Source organism: Dermacentor andersoni, chromosome 5 (genome assembly GCF_023375885.2).
Source record: "Dermacentor andersoni chromosome 5, qqDerAnde1_hic_scaffold, whole genome shotgun sequence".
NCBI classification, from domain to species: Eukaryota; Metazoa; Arthropoda; class Arachnida; order Ixodida; family Ixodidae; genus Dermacentor; species Dermacentor andersoni.
Genome location: NC_092818.1, coordinates 68,923,352 through 68,946,293, shown reverse-complemented (window position 1 = coordinate 68,946,293; position 22,942 = coordinate 68,923,352). Strand labels below are relative to the sequence as shown.

The 22,942-nt window shown below is 47.6% G+C and overlaps 1 protein-coding gene across 9 annotated transcripts; it reads right to left on the bottom strand.

Annotated features, from left to right (window-relative positions):
- Window positions 1-1,874: 1,874 nt before the first annotated feature.
- On the bottom strand, window positions 1,875-18,267 carry LOC126531968 (uncharacterized). Of its 9 annotated transcripts, none has more exons than XM_055070784.2 (7): window positions 16,731-18,261; window positions 15,758-16,016; window positions 14,093-14,442; window positions 6,808-7,075; window positions 3,736-3,945; window positions 2,104-3,173; window positions 1,875-1,991 (listed from the first exon to the last, which is right to left on the bottom strand). In XM_055070784.2, the coding sequence occupies exons 1-3, from the start codon at window positions 17,082-17,084 to the stop codon at window positions 14,294-14,296; spliced, it is 762 nt and encodes a 253-aa protein (XP_054926759.2). In that variant the 5' UTR covers window positions 17,085-18,261; the 3' UTR covers window positions 1,875-1,991; window positions 2,104-3,173; window positions 3,736-3,945; window positions 6,808-7,075; window positions 14,093-14,293. The 9 variants fall into 9 exon arrangements, with proteins under 9 accessions (XP_054926759.2, XP_054926761.2, XP_072144302.1 ...); XM_055070786.2 differs by having other exon boundaries at window positions 1,875-2,290; window positions 2,891-3,173; XM_072288201.1 differs by having other exon boundaries at window positions 1,875-3,173; window positions 15,857-16,016; window positions 16,731-18,267.
- Between the last annotated feature and the right edge of the window lie 4,675 nt (window positions 18,268-22,942).

Sequence of the window (22,942 nt, the reverse complement as noted above, 5' to 3'; positions counted from 1 at the left end):
ACCACGCCGCGCTGCGCGTGGTGTCGCGCGCTCGCGCAACATCTGGCAGAGCAGGGTGCAGGTAACACAGCGCAACAAGACACGCTGACTAACGCAAACCCGCCCACTCAGCGCCTTTGCTACGGCCCGAAACCTACCAGAGCAACACGTGTGAGCGCTCAAAACCATAACAACGCCGCCATTATGGCCCAAAAGGCGTGGCCATACAACAAAAAAAATAAAAAAGCAGCAAAAAAATGAGAACCTACTACGTCATTTCCGCCACACTTTTCTCCTAGCGCGCGGAGGGGGTAGGGCACGGAGGAAGGAAACTAAGGAGAGGCCCTACCCCCTCCGCGCGCTAGGAGAAAAGTGTGGCGGAAATGACGTATAGGTTCTCATTTCTTTTGCTGCTTTTTTATTTTTTTTGCTGCATGGCCACGCCTTTTGGGCCACAATGGCGGCGTTGTTCTGATTTTTTGAGCGCGCACACGTGTTGCTCTGGTAGGTTTCGTGCCGTGGCAAAGGCGCTGTGTGGGCGGGTTTGCGTTAGTCACCGTGTCTTGTTGCGCTGTGTTACCTGCACCGTGCTCTGCCGGATGTTGCGCGAGCGCGCGCGCTCCGCGTGCGAAACCACGCGCAGCGCGGCGTGGTTTCGCGAAAGATGTAAACAAGAGAGGAGGGTGGCACAAAAGGCGGAGCATCGCCATGAGCAACGCCAACTTCCGGCTTCACTTTTGCTTCACAAAGAGTGACGTCAGGGCCTCTCCTTAGTTTCCTTCCTCCGTGGGGTAGGGCCTCTCCTTAGTTTCCTTCCTCCGTGCTGCTTGCGCACGGGGCAGTGAGAAATACCAGTGTTGCTCGACTACGTATTCAACACAGGGATGCGGGAGTTTAGAATTGCCGTAGCGAACGAGTGCCGAATCCCGCAGAAAGCGATGTACTCGGCGTGCAATGGTCGGATATTTTTTTGGGGAGGGGGGGGGGGGGGTCCAGAGACAAATCTAGATCGTTACTCCAATTGGCAGGTCAATTTTACTTAGTGACAATAAGTGTATACGGCTTTCAAGTGGAATTTCATTTACTTCATTATACCCATTATTTCGTTATATCTCGTTCCGTTATAACGAGGTTCGAGTGTATTATAGAAAAAAATTTAAAAATAGAGCCTTACTGCAAAAGTTTATTACTGACATTTGTAATGAGACATGATAGAAAGTACAAAATCCTATCGTGAGGTATCAGAATACTTTAAGTACATGCACACCAGAATGTATACTGCACACATGAGCGGTGGCCGAACTGCAACAGTGCATGCTTTACTAGACTTGCACACTACATGCCATGTGCAGACAAAATCTGCAACATATTCCTGATATAGTTAATCTGACTGCACAGAATAGCGTTCTTCGTAATCATCAATGCTACAGGGGAGCTTCCAGCACTTATGCAGTTCTTTGTCAGTAGCACATGCATTCACCAAAACAGCTAGCTTGCTTTGTACTCTGTGCACAGAACTGTTAAAAATGTGTCTCAACAGATATTTAATGTGTGCAAACACTTTGTGCATGTTGCCACTACTAAAGTGTGCAGCTAAGCAATCCAGTCACTGTTCCCATGCTCCCGTTAAGTACCAACAACTGCTAATGTTGTAAACTTTACGTACCTCAACGAGAAGCATTTAAGAGAAGTCTGCTGTACTTGTTTCAAGTGTCATTAGACAGGCCCTACAGTGTTTACCTTGTTTTATCCACTTGCATCGTTCCAGACTGCCATGCTCCAAGTTAAGAAACGGGGATGAATGTCCACTGTGCACATCAGAAATGTGGTTCAAAATGGAGAGCCACTTTGCTACAGTCAGATTCCTAGCTTCATTGCTTGTAGAAGCGCAGCAGTACAGGTGACTGATGACTAATTTTATTCAAAAAGCAATAACATTGATGTCCTTGAAGTGCTTTGTAGCCGTTAGAAGTTTCTCCTTGATGCCTTGACATTTGGAGAACACAACGAAGCTGCAAGAGTGCCACTAATGAAATAACTTATTTTTATACATTTGCATGACACAGCCTCTTCAAAAACACATACAGGAGCACCATATGCAGATATCCATCTATCAGTGATTACCTTTTGCAATATGCCATACATCAAATCTGTGGTCTATATCTCTAGGGCTGCTGGCAAGGCACTTCCTGGTTGGTCTATGCCTGTCAGTTATTAGTGCGGCAATTGTAATTCCTTGACTTTTCAGGTATCTCGGGCCTCGTTTAAGGTGTTCCAGTTCCGTGTTGTTACTGCCACCGACTTCATTCAACTGAAAGTTATAAAAAAAACAAGCCAAGTGACATCCAATGCAGTTGCATTTGGGTACACAAGGAAAAGGATGCAGTTACCTGCACCAGCTTGAGGTGAATGACCTTGTTTTGGTTCACACGCAACACAGAGTATGTGCCAAACTTTGGAGAAAACCCCGGCTAGTCTGAACGGCCATCACCAGCTATAATCGTTTCACTTCCCACAGCTGCTGACCCAAACCCCCCAAAAATTTTGAAATAAGTATGAAGAAACAATGTTTAGAAACAGCACTTTAATACAGTAGCCACAGCTAATTCTTCCAGACAGTGTCACTACCAGCAGCTTTAGCAGCATCAGTGGCAGAGGGAAGTTACTGGAGGTAATGGGTCTTTGCAACTCAGGCAGTTTAAATTTGTGTTCATGTCCACTGCGATGCAATAATAACCTGTACTGCACTCTACAGTCAGTGAAATAAACCAATTTTTCTACCCGTGACATTTATAATATAACGGTGGAAAGCAGACAGGATGGCACACATGACTCTTAACACTTTCTGCACAGACGGAATCAACAGGTTCTGCTTATGACAGAAGAAAGTCCTCTTTGACATGGTAGCCACCTTTACCGATGACAGCATCCGCAAAGACTTCGCTGGGTTCAGGCCAGAAAAGAATTTCTGCTGCAAGAAGCACATTCCCAGCCGCAAATGGTCCAATTTGGGGTTGAATGTGCCAAACAAATTCGTGCTGGTTGGGGCAGAGAGCTACGACTTCGAGTGATGTGCCGTTCACTTTAGTTGTGATGCTTGCATCTTGAGGACAGCTGCAATAATCTACTCTAAAAAACAACATATTTTGATTCATCCTGTGAGCCAGGGGACTCGTCAGTCACATATAAAGCTCCTGAAAAAGGCAAAAAAAAAAGAAATTTGACACACCATCAACTGTAGTACAACAAATCGCACACTGAACTAATCACGCAAAGGAGCCCTTCGAGTACAGTCACTTCCTTAAACACCAAAGTAGGTGCACGAGAACCAACATTGCACTTTCAACCTTTTGTTCCCCTAATTCAAACACTGAATAATATGCTTCTTGTGTCCATAGGTTGACACCTTCATACTCACATTCATTTCTGAAGAGTGTAACTGAGTGGGTATAAACATGAGAGCGGACCCGAATATTGCTATGCTTGTTTACGGAAAAAATTACTTTGCACAGTAGACTTCAAATTAGGCAGCAATGAGATGAACGAAGTGGCCTTGCCCGATATTAGTGGCACAAGCAGACGGCTCATAAGAGCCCAAATCCTGAGAAATGAACACTTCACCACTCGGGAAATACGAGTGAACAGGGGTAAGAGCAAGTGCATGTGAATGTTGATATGCTACATTTATGGAAAAAAAAAATAACTACACAGTCAACCTCAAATCAGGATGCAATGAAATGAACAAAGTGGCCTCACCCAGCAGACAACCATGCACGCAGCAGCCCATGTGAAGAGTCCAAATCATGAGAAACGATGAACTGTTCACCACTTTACTGCCGTGTTCACCACTTTACTGCCGGCTTTTACGAGGAGCAGAGTGCCACACTAAGGTAGTGCCAATGTCTTCAGCTCCTACTTCAAGTTCAGAATCACTTGAATCTGGTGAAACAGCATCAGTTTGTGAACCTAGAAGTGTAAAGTATGCACTATAAGTAAGGCCTGTGTTCAGGAAATCCTTGAACACATTCAGGGATTTCCACGGCTGCGCAAACTATTTGTGCATCCAATAATTATTCGAGACACTTGGTCTGAAAGATAAAAGCTACCCATAACAGCGAACATATCTGCCAATGCGAGGCAGTTGCTTTTCCCTCAATTGTTATTGCCGATGAGGTTTATGGTGACACCTCCTGAAACTTATGGCATTGGGATGAAACAGCCACATGTCCCGGAATAAAAATGATGCACCCAGCCTGCCCTCTTCAGGCCAAATTTATAGCAATTTCAGGCCTGTCTGCTGCCAGCTGTTTTACTTTAACTTCCGTTTGTCTCGCCTTGACAACAAAGCTAGGCTGTTATTTCAGCATCCTTACTCAGATTTATTCTTTATATTATAGGGTCTAGGTCTAGCCACTGATGGAGACCTATCATTAGGGTAATGTAGTGGCCGTCTTTGCCTTCATCAGCCGCATTTGGTTTGCAGCACTCCAGTGGCAGCGCAGTGGGCTGTGTGTTTGTCCAAATAGAAAACTGACGTCCCTGCCTTAAAACTGGTCAGTCATATCTTTTGCTCGCCTGATCTCATGCTGCTGCAGCAGGCTTAGCTTAGGTCTCCACAGTGACATCAGAGACAGCTTAAAGGGACACTAAAGCGAAACAACAAATCAGTTTAGACTAATGAAGCATTGTTTAAGAACCCTGCAGGCAGTCATTTAAAAAAAAATAGTTTATCAGATGAGGAAATGAAGGTCCAAGTATCAGTATTTGAATTTCGCGCCGACACCCCAGCGCCGGTACGTCAACGTGACGTCAGGGATTCCAAAGCATGTTTTCGCATTTGGGCTGCGTTGGCTGAATAAAGGTTCCCGAAACTTGCCATGTTTAATATTCGGTTCCTTTAGAACACATTGTAGTCAATCTGTACTGCTATATATAATTAGTAGGCCCTAGAAGATGCCATAAAAATCCAAGACGTCACAGCCCCCAAGTGCGGGAACTTAAGTAGGCGTCGCTACCCGTATTTCGTTCTTGCGCTTTTTCTGACTTACCAAACGTCTTATCGTTGTAAGAGTGGTGTTTTTGGTGTTGTAGAACGGCAATTTACTGATGCAGAAGAAATCATTTTTTCACTTTAGAGTCCTTCAAGATTCATGCTGCTTTATATGCATATATGCCAGAGCAAGCATCAGGTTGAAATTTTTGTGGGGGGCTTCCAAACAAGTGAAGAACACTGTGATAGGTCTAGTTAAACACCACCAAAACTTAGATAAGGCCCTTGTGTGGCATCCTTTTCTCACGGTGGTTACATCATTACAGTGAGGTAGAATGGATAGTGCAGCACACTGGTTAGATCCGGCATCTCGGGCTGTATGAGGCAAATGCTGGCAATGCAACGGCTTTGCCTCTATTCATCTGCGACACACTTCACCTAAGCCATAGAGCAACACAGCCTACTCTCTCTGGTAATGTCACAAGTTCTAGGTGGTGTTGGCTAGTCGCTTGTACATACTAGCCAACTTGCATAATTGACTCGTGCGGTTGGTGATGGGTGTGTGTGGTACCATGACGAGCACATTTAACCTTAGAGGCTCTGGTCTCGGTGGGGTGTCCTGCAGCAGTTTCCGTGGCTGTCTAGTTTGGTTCAGAAATCAAGTAGTCCCAATTTTTTTATTTCACTTGACCATGCATGGTGCTTTTTTTTTGTTTTTAATGAGTGGAGGGAAACAGCTAAATTTCTGAGGTTATACCATTAGTCAGTTTTATGATTATTTTTGAAGTATTACCATAAATAGTGCTGATTAACGTTAAAAGAGGAAGCTTGTCACAGCATGCACTAACACCTGTACACTCTCTAAAGCAAGTCTGTTTCTGCAAAGCATGAAAATGCAAGAGCATACTATATTTACTGGAATACAAGTTGACCCTACATATTGAACTCGCCAAATAACAAAAAATAATAACTCAAATACAGGTCGACCCACAGCTTTTGAGAAAGACCAAGAACTTCGAGCATGACACTTTTACCATGAGCTCGGCCACTAAATCTCGTTAGTCGAAGGCACAAGCTGTATCCTCGTCGGAACTGCCAGAGAAGCTGTTCTCAGCAGACGCTTCGCAGAGGTGCACAGATGCACACGGCTAGCTGTACGAGTATTCCACTTTTATTCTCATCCGTGGGGTGGCAACACACAAGCATTGGCTCACTGGCACGGCTGGTTCGAGTGCAATGTGCAAAAGCATGGGCACTTCTGAGCATATTTGATTGGTTTCCTCAATGCTACTTTCTAACATTTAATTTTTTGGTATATATATATATATTTAGCACAAACAAACATATGTAACATAATAGTGCCAGCGCTGCATGAAGAACTAGGTGTGACAGAGGAACTCCCTCTCTCAGTACTTTTGGTAACTTTGTTCACGATTAAAGGTTGAGATTCCTTAGTCAATAATAATATAGATCAATAGCTCATATTGGGCAACATATTCAGGGGAAAAAAAAGTTGACTTATAATTGAATAAATACGGTATTTAATCAAACAGGCACTCATTTAATATACAGCCACAAATTGGCCCAAGCACCAGCGAGTGAGCAGACGAGAGTGCGATACAGATGAACACAGGAAGGAGAGCTCACTGATAAGAATCATAAATGTCGCAAATTGATGCACTCACTTGTAAGCACGCTGTCATCAAAGAACAGTGCTCATGTGCATGAGTAAATGCAAATGTAAGCATAGCAATGGGCAAACGAACAGTTCTTATAAAGTACGCTTAAAATTGGAAAGCTGTTTGTGAACTCAACATAGATCACTGTGGTATAGTAACCTGAATTTGCAGTCTTTGTAGTGGTTTGAATCCGTACATGTCGTTGCACTGGTCGCAGAAACACTTGTACATATTCAGAATGCCTCCCACAGTCGTTCTGTATACCGGCATCTCTACTACACGAGGCAGTTGAGGTCAAGGAGTCATTTGTGCCACCTAAACAACATGGATCAGCTTTCACGGCCGTTGTTGCGCCCAGTGGGAAATGCTCCTTCTGCATGTCAAGCTCTTCATTCCCAGCGCTTTCTCTCAAGAGATCATCAATGACCTGTGTAGTTGATAAAAAGAAAGCAGAAGGGGAGGGTGAGAAGAGGGCAAAGAAAAACACACGACACTATAATGCATAAAACAAGGACCTGCAATGCTACGATTTAGCTGAGCAGCTATGTCAACAAACAAGAATAAACACACTAGTTCTTGAATAAATGTACACCGTTAATTGTTCACTGTGTATATTATACGCTCTGAAATTTGCAACGCAACATAGTATATGGGAAAACAAAAATGCTGGTCTAGGTACAAGAGTTTAGTACTGCTGCATTCTCCAGGGTAGCGTACCTCACCGCTGCCGACCAGTTGTTGCGACACCTGTTTATCGAAGCTCAACTGAAGTTACTATTGGGTAACGTGGCATTGTCGGCAGGCTGCAGGCGTCCGGTAGACCATGGCGATCAGGCGGGGACGGAGACAACTTCTAGTGCAAAACTTGCACAGTTTATTCAATGGTTGGTGAAAGATAAGCAGAGAATGAAGTCAAAAAGTACATTGCGGGGCCCTTTAAATAGGCTCCCTAAAATCGTAGGCGGGATCTTGTTCACGTCAACGTCACGTGACATGCACCGAGTCCCACGGTGCTTGGCGGCGGCACCCACTTTCCCAGGACGATCAGTCCTCGTGGCGCTCTTGTGCCTTTTCTCCCTGGTCCGGTCCAGTGAACGGGACTTGCAAACCAGTCTCGGAACGTTTCGTCTCCTGTTTGGGCAAGCAATCACCCCAGAACAGTGCCGGACCCACAACCACAAAGCAGAGAGCACAATGCCACCCTCCCCCAAGACACACCAGGCTTTACAAACACAAAAAAAAAGAAAACCCGCTGCTGCTTTCCCATCCCCCGAACACTAAAAACAGCCATTTCTTGAAAGCGTTAAGACGTGGTTACTAAAACCAGCTAAAAATCAACTACAACTTCGCGATAATAAAAAAAAACACGTAAGAGCAAAAAAGAATACCAACGTAAAAATGCCACGGAAACCCGAGTGAGCATGAGGCTTTTGTTACTCTAGGGGTAACGACCCAGACCATCGGCATTGCCGTTAAGCTTACCCTTCTTGTAGCGAGTACCGAAGGTGTACTGTTGAAGAGCCAAGCTCCAGCACAAAAGATGACCGTTTTTTGTAGACATGGACTGCAGCCATGTGAGGGGACAGTGGTCAGTCTTTATGGTGAACCTTGAACCAGCGATATAGCAAGCTAGCTTCTGCACCGCCCATACTAAGCAGGTGCATTCTTTTTCTGATGCAGTTTTCTCACGAACCGAAAGCTTTCTACTGGCATACAGGACGGGGTGTTTGTTTTCGTCATCTCTCTCTTGACAAAGCACCGCCCGCATACCCCGGTCGCTGGCATCACAATGAAGAATGAATGGCTTAGAGTAGTTGGACGCGTTGAACACTGGCTGACTCGTTAGTGCTTTCTTCAGCATACTAAAAGCCTTTTCTTTTGCGTCATCCCACTTGACCATCTGCGGTTCTGTTTTTCTGAGAGCATCTATTAAAGAACTTGCAATCTTGGAATAATGCGGGATATATCTTTGGTAATACCCTGCCAAACCAAGGAATGACCTAATGCCCCGCTTGGGAGTGGTTGCAGGAAGTTGTCTACTGCGGTGAGTTTAACCTCGGAAGGCCGATGATGGCCTTGCCCTATTATGTGACCTAGATAGGCTACCTCCACGCACCCTAATTGGCATTTGGGAGCCTTGACAGTTAAGTTGGCCCCTCGAAGATGACACAACACGGTTCGCAGGTGTTGCACATGGTCCGCCCATGACAAAGAAAAGATTGCTATGTCATCGAGATACAGCAGTGCGAAGTCCTCCATTCTCCGTGGAACCTGGTCCATAAGGCTAAAGTAACAACAAGGAGCATTCTTCAATCCAAAGCTCAGGACTTTCGGCCGAAAGGTTTCCAGTGGGGAAATAAACGCCGGAAGCCTGCTTGCCCTCTCGATCAACGGAACCTGCCAGTACCCTCTGAGTAAATCGAGTGTAGAGATGAAATTAGCACTGCTAACTCTCTCAAGCCTTTCCTCGATATGTGGTATTGGGTAAGTCTGGTTCTTCATGATTAAGTGGAGCCTGCGGTAGTCGATACACGGTCGTGGCTCCTTTCCTGGGACCTCAACCAAGATAAGAGGCAAGGTATAATCACCCTCTCCGGGTTCGATTACACCTAGCTCTAACATCTTGTTTATTTCAGTGGCCATGACTTGACGCTGACGGGGTGAAACGCGATAAGCTTTCGAACGAACTGGTTTCGATGAGGTTAACTTTATATCGTGGATGATCACAGTGGTCCTGCCAGGGGTGTCTGAAAATGTCTTTAAATTCAAACACAAGTTCCCTCAGTTCTGCCCTTTGTTTTGGGATTCAACTCTGCCTGCTCTACTAGCTTTTCAATGGTCTTTTGAATGTCTTTTGCCTCCGTTACTGATGTTAACTCCGGAAAATCGACAGGCATCTCCTCAGGTTGGTTAAGGAACATGTTCACAATGGCCTCCCTCTGCCAGTAGGGTTTAAATAGATTGCTGTGGTACACTTGTGGTGTCCTTCGTTTTCCCGGTACCATGATTACGTAGCTTGTTTCAGATAATTTCTGAATTATGTAAACCGGTCCCTCCCATTGAACCTGTAGTTTGTTTTTCAATGAGGGTTTCAGGATCACTACCTTTTCCCCAACTTCAAAGCATCGCGTTCGAGCCGTCCTGTCACAGTAATGCTTAGCATTGCATTGTGCCTTATGCATTTCCTGTCCTGCTAATTCTTGAGAAGTGTGCAGACAGTCTAACAGCTCTAGCACGTAGGCCACAACCGAAGGATCGTCTGCCCGGCCTTCCCAGGCTTCTCGAACAATGCGAAGAGGGGAGCGAAGGCAGCAACTGTAAACGAGCTCTGAAGGTGAAAACCCTGTTGACTCGTGCAGTGCAGTTCGAAGCACGAACATTGCTGTAGGCAAGCAAACCTCCCAATCGGCTTTGTGCTCATAACAAAGGGCTGGCAAAAGCCATGTCATGACTGAGTGGACTTTCTATACTGCGTTTGACTGCGCGTGGTACACTGAGCTATGAATAATTTAATACCGCACGTTTCCAGAAACATTGAGGTCAGTGTGCTCGTAAAGACGGATCCTTGATGTGATTGGATTTCTGTGGGAAACCTTACTCGCGCGAAGATAGACAAAAGCGTGTTGACGATCTCCACCGAGCTTAGTTCTTTGAGGGGCACTGGCTCTGGAAATTTCGTTTCAGGACACAGTACGGTAGGAATGTGCCGATAGCCAGAGTGCGTTGCAGGAAGTTGTCCCACTGTGTCTATTATGAGCCTGCGAAATGGCTCCGTGATAGTGGGAACAAGTTTCATTGGCGCTTTAGCCTTATCTCAGGGCTTGCCTATGTGGTGACATGTGTCGCAGCTTCTTACGAATGCTTCTACTTCTCAAAAGCAGCCGAGCCAGTAAAATTCCTGCAGTAAGCGGTCCTTTGTTTTACGAATGCTCAGATGCCCTGTCCAAAAGCCCCTGTGGACCAGGTGCAGGAGCTGCTAATGATAAGGATGCAGCACCACGAGTTGGTTGAATTGCAGTCCCTTTCGACTTGTGTACTTTCTATAGAGGAGGCCTGCCCTCTTGAGGAACTTTACGTTCTGTTTGGCCACACCTTCTTTCGCGTCTGGCCTTAGGTTACGCAGGGTAGAATCTTTTTCTTGCTTAGCAATCCATGTGGCAGGGCTTACATTTAATAACTTTCTTCTGCATTCTGCCTCTTGAGACGTTTGAGGCTCCGGTGCTTTCCTGACCTCTTCATTAGCTGGTGTACTTTCCACATTATCCCCTATAGGGCTGTCCTGTTAGGTGCTGGTTGACGAATCCTCCGTCAAACCTGTTTCCTCCACCACTGGACATTCGTACACTGCCTTGGCCGCGAGCTCCCTTGCCTTGGAACGAGTTAGGGCTTGCACTATTCCTTCACTAAACCCGATTCCCCTGCGTCACAGCAAGTCCTCAGATTTGTTAGAAAACAAATATGGATACTGTGGCGAGAGGTGTGCCGAGACGGCGGCTTCAGTGTCCAGTACTCCAAAAGGGCCTTCGATACGAATCTTGGCCACAGGGAGACAAACACTGGAGGTCTCTAAGGCTTGCCTTATCCAAGCACATTCTCCCGTGAACGGGCCTTCCTCTACGTACGATGGATGCACCACGTCTATTGTGGCCGAGTCGCAAAGCACCCTATATGGTTTGCCGTTTACCACGAGGTCTCGAATGTACGGTTCTAGCAATTTCAGATTTTCCTCATTACAAGTAAGTGACGTGAACACTAGTTTGGGATTTTTGCATCCCATGGAGATATGCCCCATTTGCTGGCAGTTGTAGCAAACTATTGGTTTCTTGGCCTCGAAAGCTTTCTTCTTTTGCCTTTCTGCCCTCTGTTCGAGTGACTCCTCCCTTCCCTTGCTGTTCTCGTCACTATTTTTCACCGAATCTGACCTTTCCTTTGAGTTATACTGACTCGACTTTGACCATCGCTTTGACTTGTCGGGTCTGTATGTATTCATCTCCTTCTTAGGAGCTTCGCTGCCTTCGAATGCACGGCGAGTTATGTACTCCTCCGCGAGATCAGCCACTCTCGTGATAGTATCTACACCTGGCCTATCCTGAACCCAATACTTGATGTTTCCTTTCAGCCGGCGGTAGAATTGTTCTAAAGCAACACACTGCATTGTCTTTTCGGCGTCACCGAGTGCACCCTCTTCTCTGAGCCATTCCTTCAGGTTTACCTTCAAGGTGTATGCAAAATCTGAGCAGGACTTACTTTTGGTCTTCTCGACTTCCCTGAATTTTTGCCTAAATGCTTCTGCTGATAATCTATACTTTTTAAGCAGATTCGCTTTGACTTCATCGAAGTCCTCTGCTTCTTCTTTCCCCATGCAGGCAATGATATCAGCTACCTCACGTGGCAGTAACGTAAGCAAGCGTTGCGGCCACATGTTTCTCGCGAATCTTGCTTCCTCATACGCGCTCAAACTGCACCAGAAAAAGACTTATGTACCCTCCTACTGCATAGGGTGCCATCAAGTCTGTCATTCTGCGCTCTATTTCATGTGCCTCTGTGCTAGGTATTTCAGTATTTTTAGCTCTCAGAAGCTCAATCTCTAGGCGCTTCATTTTGAGTGTGTCGCGTGCTGCCCGCTCATATTATTCTTTTTCCTCTAGGCGCTTACGCTCTTCCTTTTCTTCCAGGCGCTTACGCTCTTCCTCCTTATCTGCAATGCTCTCTAGGCATTCCTTCAGTTCATCGTCGTCTGCCCCACTCTCTTCGATCGCCTGAATGATCTCCGAATTTCTCATTGATTTGGCAATTTGGAGGCCCAACTCTCTGGCCAAGCTCAACAATTCCGGCTTCTTTAGTGCCTTCAAGTTCATGGCTGCCCTTAGTGCTGCTAACTCTTCACTCTATAACAACCTCGACATACTCAAAACTTCCGTCAACGGTTAAAGAAAAATCACTGCTCTATATATCTAAAAAAAAAAAGTAAAGCCAAGTGGTATCTTAGTGAAGAAAAGCCGTGCACTCACCATATGCAGTCATTAATCCTGACACCTTCCTTCCGAACATTGTCACCAGGACAAAGAGGAGATGATCTCTTAGATGTCATCCAAAGTTGGGGTCTCCAGGGTTGCGTATCCCAATTGCTGCCAACCAGTTGTTGCATGCTCCAGGGTAGCGTACCTCACCGATGCCGACCAGTTGTTACGACGCTTGTTTATCGAAACTCGACCGACGTCACTATTGGGTAGCGTGGCATAGTCGGCAGGCTGCAGGCGTCCGGTAGACCATGGCAATCAGACAGGGACGAGACGACTTCTAGTGCAAAACTTGCACGGTTTATTCAATCGTTGGTGAAAGATAAGAAGAGAACGAAGTCAAAAAGTACATTGCGGGGCCCTGTAAATAGGCCCCCTAAAATCGTAGGCGGGATCGTGTTCACGTCAACACCACGTGACATGCACAGAGTCCCACGGTGTTTGGCGACGGCACCCACTGTCCCAGGACAATTTTTTCCAGAGTTTGCTTCCGCTGGTGGCAACCCGCAGGTCATGGGGATCGTAGGCAGCTAAGCCCTTCTCTTTTGCTTGTCTTTGGTTTGCGGAAAGGGCGTACGGTTGTGGATGGGTGACTGATCCATTCTCCCAGTTGACGTCTTCACGAGCGTGCCTCCGCTGGCGGCAGCTCGCGGGTCCTGGCTGGTTCGCGGAAAGGGTTTTCATGCACACACACAAAGGGGCCTGTGAACACTGCGGGGCGTCCGCCAGACCGGCATCCACTTGAGACAACCATAGCAAATTAGGAATCCACTCTTCATTTTGCTTAGGCATGCACGCACACGAAGGGGCCTATAAGTACTGTAGTGCGCCAGACAGACTAGTAACCACTCGAAACAACCACAGCAAATTAGGAATCCACCCTTTGTTTCGGTGAGGCATGGTGGTAGAGCATCCTTTTTGTCCAGGGTGTTACACGCCAACCGTAACAGTACCTCTGTCATATGGGCACATCGCATTGTGATCGAGCCCGATTTGGATCAGACCACCAACGGGATCTGGTGTTGCTAAATGAACAATTTAGATTGTGATTTCACTCAATCTGGAAAAAGTAGATCGCAGTCCACGCACTGCGATCGAGCTTCTCAATTGCAATCGTAGGACGTCGTCTGCATCAACATGAATGCTCAACCAAGTCAATCCAGATTGCTGAACCATGAAGAAGCAACCATCCTTGATTGTGATTGAAAGTGCCGGTGTGGCAGGAACAGACTAGCTATATTTTATGTGAGCATACTCACAAGTAATGACACATTTTTATCATGCAATCATTCGTTCACACTTCCACATGTTCATGCCTGTCACTCACATTCTTACAATCACTCGTTCATAATGACACTCGCGGCCATTTGCACTCACCAGCACACGCTCACATTCAATCTTTAAACAAACAACGCAACACTTGCCTCTTTCCTTCGATGTTTTTCCAAAGCGCCATGGCCCTTGGCTTGCAGGAAGGGTCGGTGTGCGAACACGGTCGGCACTGCATCTGGCCGCAGCCTCAGCCTTTTCACAGGTATCCTGAACTCGGAGAGCAGGCGTAAATCGTCACTGTAGCTGTCTGGCGTGAAATGTTCCGAGCACAAAACAGAAGCGTCACATGCACGTCAGTCCTTCCTGCCCACATTCATCTCCCAAGCCTTACGTTTGATGGGCTCCTTGGGGAACCTGAAGAACGATACGGAGCTCTCCTTGCTCTTTTCGCTCTGGCACCCCACAGCGCAACATGGGTGCCGCAGTGAAGTTGGTTCAGCCACTGCAAGATGAACAATTCCAATGGCAAGCTGAACAAAACGTAAGTTTCCCACATGCACGTAACAGCTGAAACACAGAGGGGTCGCGCGTGCACTCTGCAAGAACGGAGCTTGTGATGTCACATGGTGATGGTGGTGTTGCCCTTTGTATTGGGTCGCCGTAGCCTGTCCAAAACAACATTCTTAGACATACTTCAGTTTCACAGCTCCACTTGGGAGGTTGCCAAAGTGGTGATCACGCAAACTAGTGACGCTGTAATTGCGTCTTTCGTCACTTCTGCCGCTTCTGGTTTCACCTCTGCTTACTCATTTCGGTGGTGCTGCTTTTGATGTTGCTACTGGGGGCATGTTGTTGATGTCGTGTGATGTGCAAAATTCATTTCCAGTGAAAAGCTTTGCGCAGAAACTTTCTGGTGTCTCACAACGGGAAAAAGTTTCCTATGCAGTTCTCCTTTGCCTACAGCTGCTTCAGCAACCAGATGAAATGCAATGGTGCTCACAATTTGTTTTTTTTTTTCACACTGCAACGAACACAGTTTTACCTTTACCATTAGCTCAGCCACTAAATCTTTCTGTCGGAACTGCCAGAAAAGCTGTTCTCGGCAAATGCTAGGCAGATGTGCACAGATGCACACAGCTAGTTGTACGAGTATTTCACTTTTATTCTCGTCTGTGGGGTGGCAACACACAAGCATTGGCTCACTGGCACGGCTGGTTCGAGTGTAATGTGCAAATGCACGGGCATTTCTGAGCGATTTGATTGGTTTTCTCAATGCTACTTTCTAACATTTTATTTTTTGGTATATATATTTAGCACAAACGTACGTAACATACTAGTGCCAGCGCTGCATGAAGAACTAGGTGCGACAGAGGAACTCCCTCACCTCAGTACTTTTGGTAACTTTGTTCACGATTAAAGGTTGAGATTCCTTGGTCAATAATAATATAGATCAATAGCTCATATTGGGCAACATATTCAGAGGAAAGAAAAGCTGACCTATAATTGAATAAATACGGTATTTAATCAAACAGGCACTCATTTAATATACGGCCACAAATTTGCCCAAGCACCAGCGAGTGAGCAGACGGGAGTGTGGTACAGATGAACGCAAGAAGGAGAGCTCAGTCATAAGAATCATAAATGCCGTGAATTGATGCACTCACTTGTAAGCACACTGTCATCAGAGAACAGTGCTCATGTGCATTAGTAAATGCAAATGTAACCATTGCAAATGGCAAATCAACAGTTCTTATAAAGTGTGCTGAAAATTGGAAAGCTGTTTGTGAACTCAACATAGATCACTGTGGTATACTAACCTGAAGTCTTTGTAGCAGTTTGAATCCGTACATGTTGTTGCACTGGTTGCAGAAACACTTTAACATATTCAGAATGCCTCCCACAGTTGTTCTGTATACCTGCATCTGTGCTACACGAGGCAGTTGAGGTCAAGGAGTCATGTGTGCCACCTAAACATGGATCAGCTTCCACGGCCGCTTCTGCTCCCAGTGGGGAATGCTCCTTCTGCATGTCAAGCTCTTCATTCCCACCACTTTCTCTCAAGAGAGCATCAATGACCTGTTTAGTTGACGGAAAGAAAGCAGAAGGGGAGGGTGAGAAGAGGGCAAGGAAAACCACATGACACTATAATGCATAAAACAAGGACCTGCGATGCTACGAATTAGCTGAGTAGTCATGTGCTCTGTCAACAAACAAGAATAAATGCGCTAGTTCTTTAATGAATACACCGTTAATTGTTCATCATGCATTTTGTACACCTTGTATTTTGCAACGCAACGTAGTACATGGGAAGCCAAAAATGCTAGTCTAGGTACAAGAGTTTAGTAACCCTGTCACACGGGCATTTTGCATCGCGATTGAGGCCGGCTCGGCTAGGACCGCCATCCGGAGGTGTTGCTGACTTCACTCGATCCGGATAAAGTACATCGCGGTCCGCGCATCGCCATCGAGCTCCTCGATTGCGATAGTAGGACGTCGTCTGCATCGTCATGAATGCTCAACAAAGTCGATCCAGATTGCTGGACCACGCGGCAGCAACCATTCTTGATAGCGAACGAAAGGTAGAACGAAAGTACCTGTGTGGCAGGAACAAGCAGCCATATTCTATGTGAGCGTACTCACAAGCGAAGACATATTTATGTCACGCAAATATTCGTTAATACTTTCACATGCTCATGCCTGTCGCCCAAGCCCACACAATCCCTCATTCATAACGAAACTTGCGGCCACTCGCATTCAGTCTTCAAACAAACAAACAAACATTGGACTTGCCTCTTTCCTTCGACGTTTTTCGAAAGCGAAACGGTGCTTGGCTTGCAGAATGGGTCGGTGCGCGAACACGGTCGGCACCGCGTCTGGCCGCAGCCTCAGCTTTTTCACAGGTATCCTGAACTCGGCGAGCAGGCGCAAATCTTCATTGTAGCTGTCTGGCATGAAGTGTTCCGAGCACAAAAGAGAAGCGTCAGATGCGTGCCAGTCCTTCCTGCCCATATTCATCTCCCAAGCCTTACGCTTGACGGGATCCTTGGGGAACCTGAAGAACGATACGGAGCTCTTCTTGCTCTGTTCGCTCTGGCACCCCACAGCGCTACATGGGCGCCGCAGCAGCCGCAGCCGCTGTGGCATTGTTTCAGCCGCTGCAAGTCGAACAATTGCAATGGCAAGCAGCACGAAGCAGAACTTTTCCGCATGCGCGCACAGATCAAACAGAAGGTTCGTGCGCGCGCTGCAAACGTGCACCTTGTGACATCACCACATCACCTGGAGCATAGACCTGGAGGAAGGAAATATATAGTAGGTAGCATTACGTCGCGCTCCCAGCCTTGGCAAGCGAACGCTGCGTGAAGCTATGTATGGAATGGGGCAGCAGTGTGTCGTCCGCACGGAAAAACAATGGGAGAACTGGGACGCTTCAGCGATGACACCACCAGTAGGGTGCTGCGATCGACCGGCCTGCCTAGCGCGCGAAATTTAAACATGTTGTGCAAAACTTACTGCATTTATAAACTAAAACGCTCTCAAAACACAACTCAAATTCTTATAATTAGCAAAAAATAATTAATACAAACTGTTAAGATACATCAATAACGCCGTCTATGCTTGCACGCTTCCGACCACAGATCATGCAGTGTTCCTGGTCGTCTGCTCAGCCAATGGCTCAGCGTTTCGGTTGCAGAAGACAAACGCTCGTCAGCTCCTTCCGTTCGGTAAGCACGCATATGTTTAGTATTTCGAAAGACACGAGGATGAAAAGACCGGAAAGAGCGCCTGCATGCACTGTGCCTATATAGTCGGTCGCACGGGATTTATTTCATTTTATATCATTTCATTTATACCTTTCATTTTATATCAGCCAGAAAAGCGGTCACCAGGTTTCAATGAAAAAAAAAAAAAAAAAACTGCTCCGTGACAAATGCAGCCGCTAACGTTTACATATTTCACTCCGTAAAAGGGCGCCGAAGGGCTAGAATACAGCCAATGCTCTCAATGTGCCCGATCTGAAGCAGCCCGGAGTTATGATCGTTATGCAGGAACCTCAATTCACGCACGCGCACACACATACACACACACAAAGTACATTTGCAAACCCAGCGCTTGCCGTGCACATAAAGGATGTGCGAACGTGGCAGGAAAAACCACAGCAACCGATCGGCGAGCTCCAAACGTACACGCATGACCTCCGCGACAACCATAACTGCCATTCCCGGAGGCCCTGCTTTGCACGATTACTTATCCTCTTGCCAGCAATGACTCCAGGCTGTAATAGATGGCGCTACCGTAGACCGGCGTGCTCCAGCACTCCCAGCCGTCATGGCAAAAAGAGCCACGTTTTCGCCCCCGCACGACACAATACTCAGACTAAACAGAGAAGTGCATATAGCAGGCTTTGGCGGAGGCTTTACATGAAATGGCATCCACTTTAATGGAAGGCTAGGAGCCGAGATCGGCTGGCGCCTGGCAGGCCGCGCAGTAGCTTTTTTAGGGGGTCCACTGCGGATCAGGGCGTAGGGGTAGGTAGAAACAATGTAGAAAGTGCAACAATAGATGTAATGCAAAAGGATAGACAGTTGGGCGAGTTGGTACGGTAACATGATCTTAGCTTCTAGCGCGAAGTGAACACGGACACAGAAAGGAGCAGACAGGACGAGCGCTCGTCCTGTCTGCTCCTTTCTGTGTCCATGTTCACTTTGCGCTAGAAGCTAAGATCATGCAACAATAGAGGCTGACGCCAATAAAATGGCCACTAGGAGGTCCAGGAAGAAAACTACAAAAAAGAAATTTAACACCAGGATCAGGTGCATCAACATGCAAGGCGGTAGAAAGATATCGAAGTGGTTAGAAATAGAACAGCAGTTAAAGGACGAACAAGTAGGCGTATACGCGCTATGCGAAACACATCTCAGGGATCTAGAAGACCCACCGTTTATTGAAGGCCACGTCTTGGAAGGGAGCAATAGAACGACAACGGAGAGGAAGGGAGGAGGAGTAGGTATGATGATACATCAAGGAACAAATTGGCAAAGAATAAAGTTAACTTGCAAAGAACATGTATGGGTATCAGGTACAATTGCCGGTAAAAAGACATAGCTAGGAGTAGTTTATTTAGGGCCAGGGGACAAATGCAGGCAAGAGAACAAGGATACAGTGAAGTGTCTCAATGATGATATAAAGCAGTTTGGAGAAGGTGCCGATATTTGTCTGCTGGGTGACATGAATGGCCACATCGAGGATCTGGATGGATACACAGATTGTAACGGGAAGTTGATGCGACACAACCTAGTTATAGTAAATAGAGAAACTAATTGTGAGGGACAAATCACGTGGGAATCCCGTAAAAGACAAATGGCCATTGACTACTGCTTGATGTCGCAGGGGATGTATAGCAAGCTCGCAATAATGGAAATAGACGAAGAGGGGAAGTACAGCCTCGGAAGTGATCATAAGCGTATTAGTCTACAGTTGGGAGCCCTGCTCAAGAGAGAAATGCAGGGAAGTCAAAAAGAGTACGCAAAATTAAATGACGAACAAATAGCGCAAATAGCGGCCGGCATAGAGGAAGCAATAGAGAAACATCCCATGGAAAGGTGGGATTATAATCAGTTAGAACTACTCATTAGTACAAAAATAAAAGAAGTAAAATGAGTAAACCGCTGGAGAGGAAAGAGGAAGCCACGAAATTGGTGGAATAAGGAAATTAGAGAGGCCATCGAACAACGACGGTTGGCGTCACGGGAACACAGAGAAGCAAAGAGGGCGCAGTTATCTGAAGATGAAATAGGCAAAAAATGGGAATCTTTTGACAAAAGAAACAACAAGTGCAGGTCCTTGTCCAGGCTAAACTAAAGCAGTCCTCTTATCGCTGGCTGGCTGAAGTTCGCGATGCAACTAAAGGGGGGTCAAGAAAATTCTGGAACCATATAAGCTGGCTGGGTAAAGCGAATCACAGAAAGCAGGAACAGATTCACGATGCCGAGGGAAATTGTTTAGAGGGAGATGACTCTGTGAACTACATTGGTTCAGTTATAGATGAGTCATTTAGGAAAGACGATAGGGTAATCGCCCCAAATGAGGGAGCAACACAGGATAGCATATTGGAAAACAGCTTAGAACTGACCAATCTTAACTGGAAAAAGGCGGAAGCAAATGTTCCAAAATGCACGTCCACAGGGATAGACGAAATTCCAATCAAGTTAATGAATGAACTTTGCCCAAGAAGCAAGGAAACGCTGATAAAAGCATTGGAGGCAGTCATAACAAATAAGCAAATTCCGCACAGCTGGAAACAGAGTAAAATGAATTTGATTTATAAAGGGAAACGTGATAAGAACACAAAATCCTTCCGACCAATTACGATAATATCAGTTATATATAGGCTGGCGATGCAGGCGGTGAAATTAAGAATGCAGTCATGGGTAGAAAGTAATAGAATACTCGGAGAACTTCAGAACGAGTTCAGAAGTGGTAGGCGCTTAGATGTTAGCCTGTTCGTGCTGTGGGGACATATGCGCGTTCTCCTCCGTACTCTTGGGACAAAGGAACGACAACACAGTAGTGCAAACAGTCACAAGGGCATTTATTGCACCTTTCATGGATCAATGCCTGCTAGCCGAGTTCATATCCCCAAAACATGCCGATGGGCGCGCGACAAATCCAGAAGTCCGACTTACCGCGACCGCATTGCGAGCGAATATGTTCGCCCCATGCTGGATCCCAACGCCTGGTCGTTCGCGTGTACAGTCACGCCAACGGTGTCCAAGGCGGCCACGCGAGACGGTCTCGCAGAAGCATGGTCGGCGCGGCACGTCCGTCGCGCTCGCTTCCCGAACCCAAAGAGACCAAGCACATTCCCTTTCGGCGCCCAAGTAACCCCGCAGCAGCGCGACAGTCGCGCCATCTCTCGCACCGCGCTTGTACCACTCCGACCGCCAGGCCACGCGAGCCGTGCGGGAAAACAGCATATCAGGGGATGCGCTATGCGGGAAAAACATCAGGGGACGCGCAAGAGTCGCGCATCCCCACATCCCCCCAACCTTAAATCACTTCTTATTCCGGCGAAACATTTCACACGGTCTAACATTAACCCGTGCTTCGCGAACAAGGTGGTACATGCAACAGTGGCCGCGCCGGGGAAATGTCCACACGCTGTCCATAACATGCGAGCCGACTGTCCTTGGGGTACACCGCTGGCGTCCGCCGGTCACCGCAGCAGCTTTGCGACTCGACGGCACGATCCCAGGCCAGAACTCCGGAGACGACGACGCAGAAGTCGGAACGAGCAAGCGTCGCTCGCGCCGACGCGCCCAGCTGGCAAGAGCCGCCGTAGCTGTCGGTGACCGCTGGCTCCTTTGTCCGCCGCCGAGGGTTGTGAGCTGGATGCAGGAGGCCGCCGAAGTCGCTGCGCCGAACTGGCCACAGCATCACCATCGCCCGGGGTGACTCCAATCACGCTGCGTAAACTCAACACACTCGGCAAACACTACAGTAGTGCAAGGGAGAGGAATTCTGCATGCGCATCGCCCACGTGGTACGATGTTCAACTCGGCTAGCAAAAGATCGGGCAGCTACTCAGATGCTAAGTTCACGTGAACGAAGCTCGCTTCCTTGAGCCGAACGAGTAATTTCAATTCGTGCGAGGCTAAATAGAATGAGGTAAGCAAATTGCAACGCCTCAACGCCACGGTCCACCAGGTTGTGTCCCTCCACGTGCGACAGGCAGCTTCGTAAAGCCTTAGGCCTAAATCGTCGCTACCCTGACAACAACCGGCATCCAAAAACAACACCCAAAATGGGCGCAAAACAGGCAGCCGCGAGGAGACGTTAGCTCTGTGAGGTGGTCCTACTCCGCTCGGTGCACACAGCATCCGAGTTGACGGCGCCCACCGTCCCAGACGGTGTCGGAGCGCCCGGTGCCAGGCCGCAATACCAGTCAGCCCGTCGTGGCACCCGTGGCCCGCGGCCACCCGGCTCCCAGAGCCGCGACTTCATCCGAGTCAAAGAGATAGAAGAAGCTATTTACATAAGAAATTCGGACCACCCACGAGGCTTCCGTACTCACTCGCTTCAGGCTTGCCACTGCTCCGCGGGCGCTCAGCCTCGCTCTCCCAGGATGCAGACCACGTGGCTCTCGTACTGACGAATGTCATTAAAAAAAACACTTGCGAAAAGGCTTAGCATGTTGACAAGTCCAAACACACTACAGCCACCGTCGCCTCTCTCAAGAAAGCACGCCGCCGACGCTAGCGATCAAAATCCACGCTAGGCCTACGCTTCGGTTCAAACAAAGCTCTCGAACGAAGCAAAACTGTTTAACTCTATCGTCCGATGCCCCAAGAGGTCCACGTTGGGCAGCCAGATGTGGGGAGATATGCGGTTCTCCTCTTCCGTACTCTTGGGACAAAGGAACGACAACACAGTAGTGCAAACAATCACAAGGGCATTTATTGCACCTTTCATAGATCAATGCCTGCTAGCCGAGTTGCTATCCCCAAAACATGCCGATGGGCGCGCGACAAATCTAGAAGTCCGACTTACCGCGACCGCATTGCGAGCGAATATGTTCGCCCCATGCTGGATCCCAACGCCTGGTCGTTCGCGTGTACAGTCACGCGAATGGTGGCACGTTCGAAGGCGGCCACGCGAGACAGTCTCGCAGAAGCATGGTCGCCGCACGAGCGGCACGTCCGCTCCCGCTCGCTTCCTGAACCCAAAGAGGCCAAGCGCCTTCCTTTCGGCGCCCAAGTAACCTCGCCTGTCGGCGGCGTTAACAGCGCAACACTAGCGCCATCTCTCGCACTGCGCTTCAACCACTCCGAGCGCCGCGGGCGCCAGGCCACGCGGCGGGCGAAGCCGCCCTGCAGGAGACGCGCTATGCGGGAAAAACATCAGGGGACGCGCGAGAGTCACGCATCCCCACAGTGCTTACCCAGTGCATAGAAATAGGTAAGGCGGAAAATAGACCTCTGTATTTAGCCTTCCTGGACACA

Bases quoted from the DNA above. Each gene is read 5' to 3' on its own strand.
- LOC126531968 (XM_055070783.2), bottom strand. From the start codon at position 17,084: ATGCCACAGCGGCTGCGGCTGCTGCGGCGCCCATGTAGCGCTGTGGGG. The intron at 16,017-16,730 runs GCAAGTCCAATG...TCAACTAAACAG, and splicing joins AAAAACGTCGAAGGAAAGAG to GTCATTGATGCTCTCTTGAG. The intron at 14,443-15,757 runs GTTAGTATACCA...TTCATCTTGCAG, and splicing joins AACTGCTACAAAGACTTCAG to TGGCTGAACCAACTTCACTG.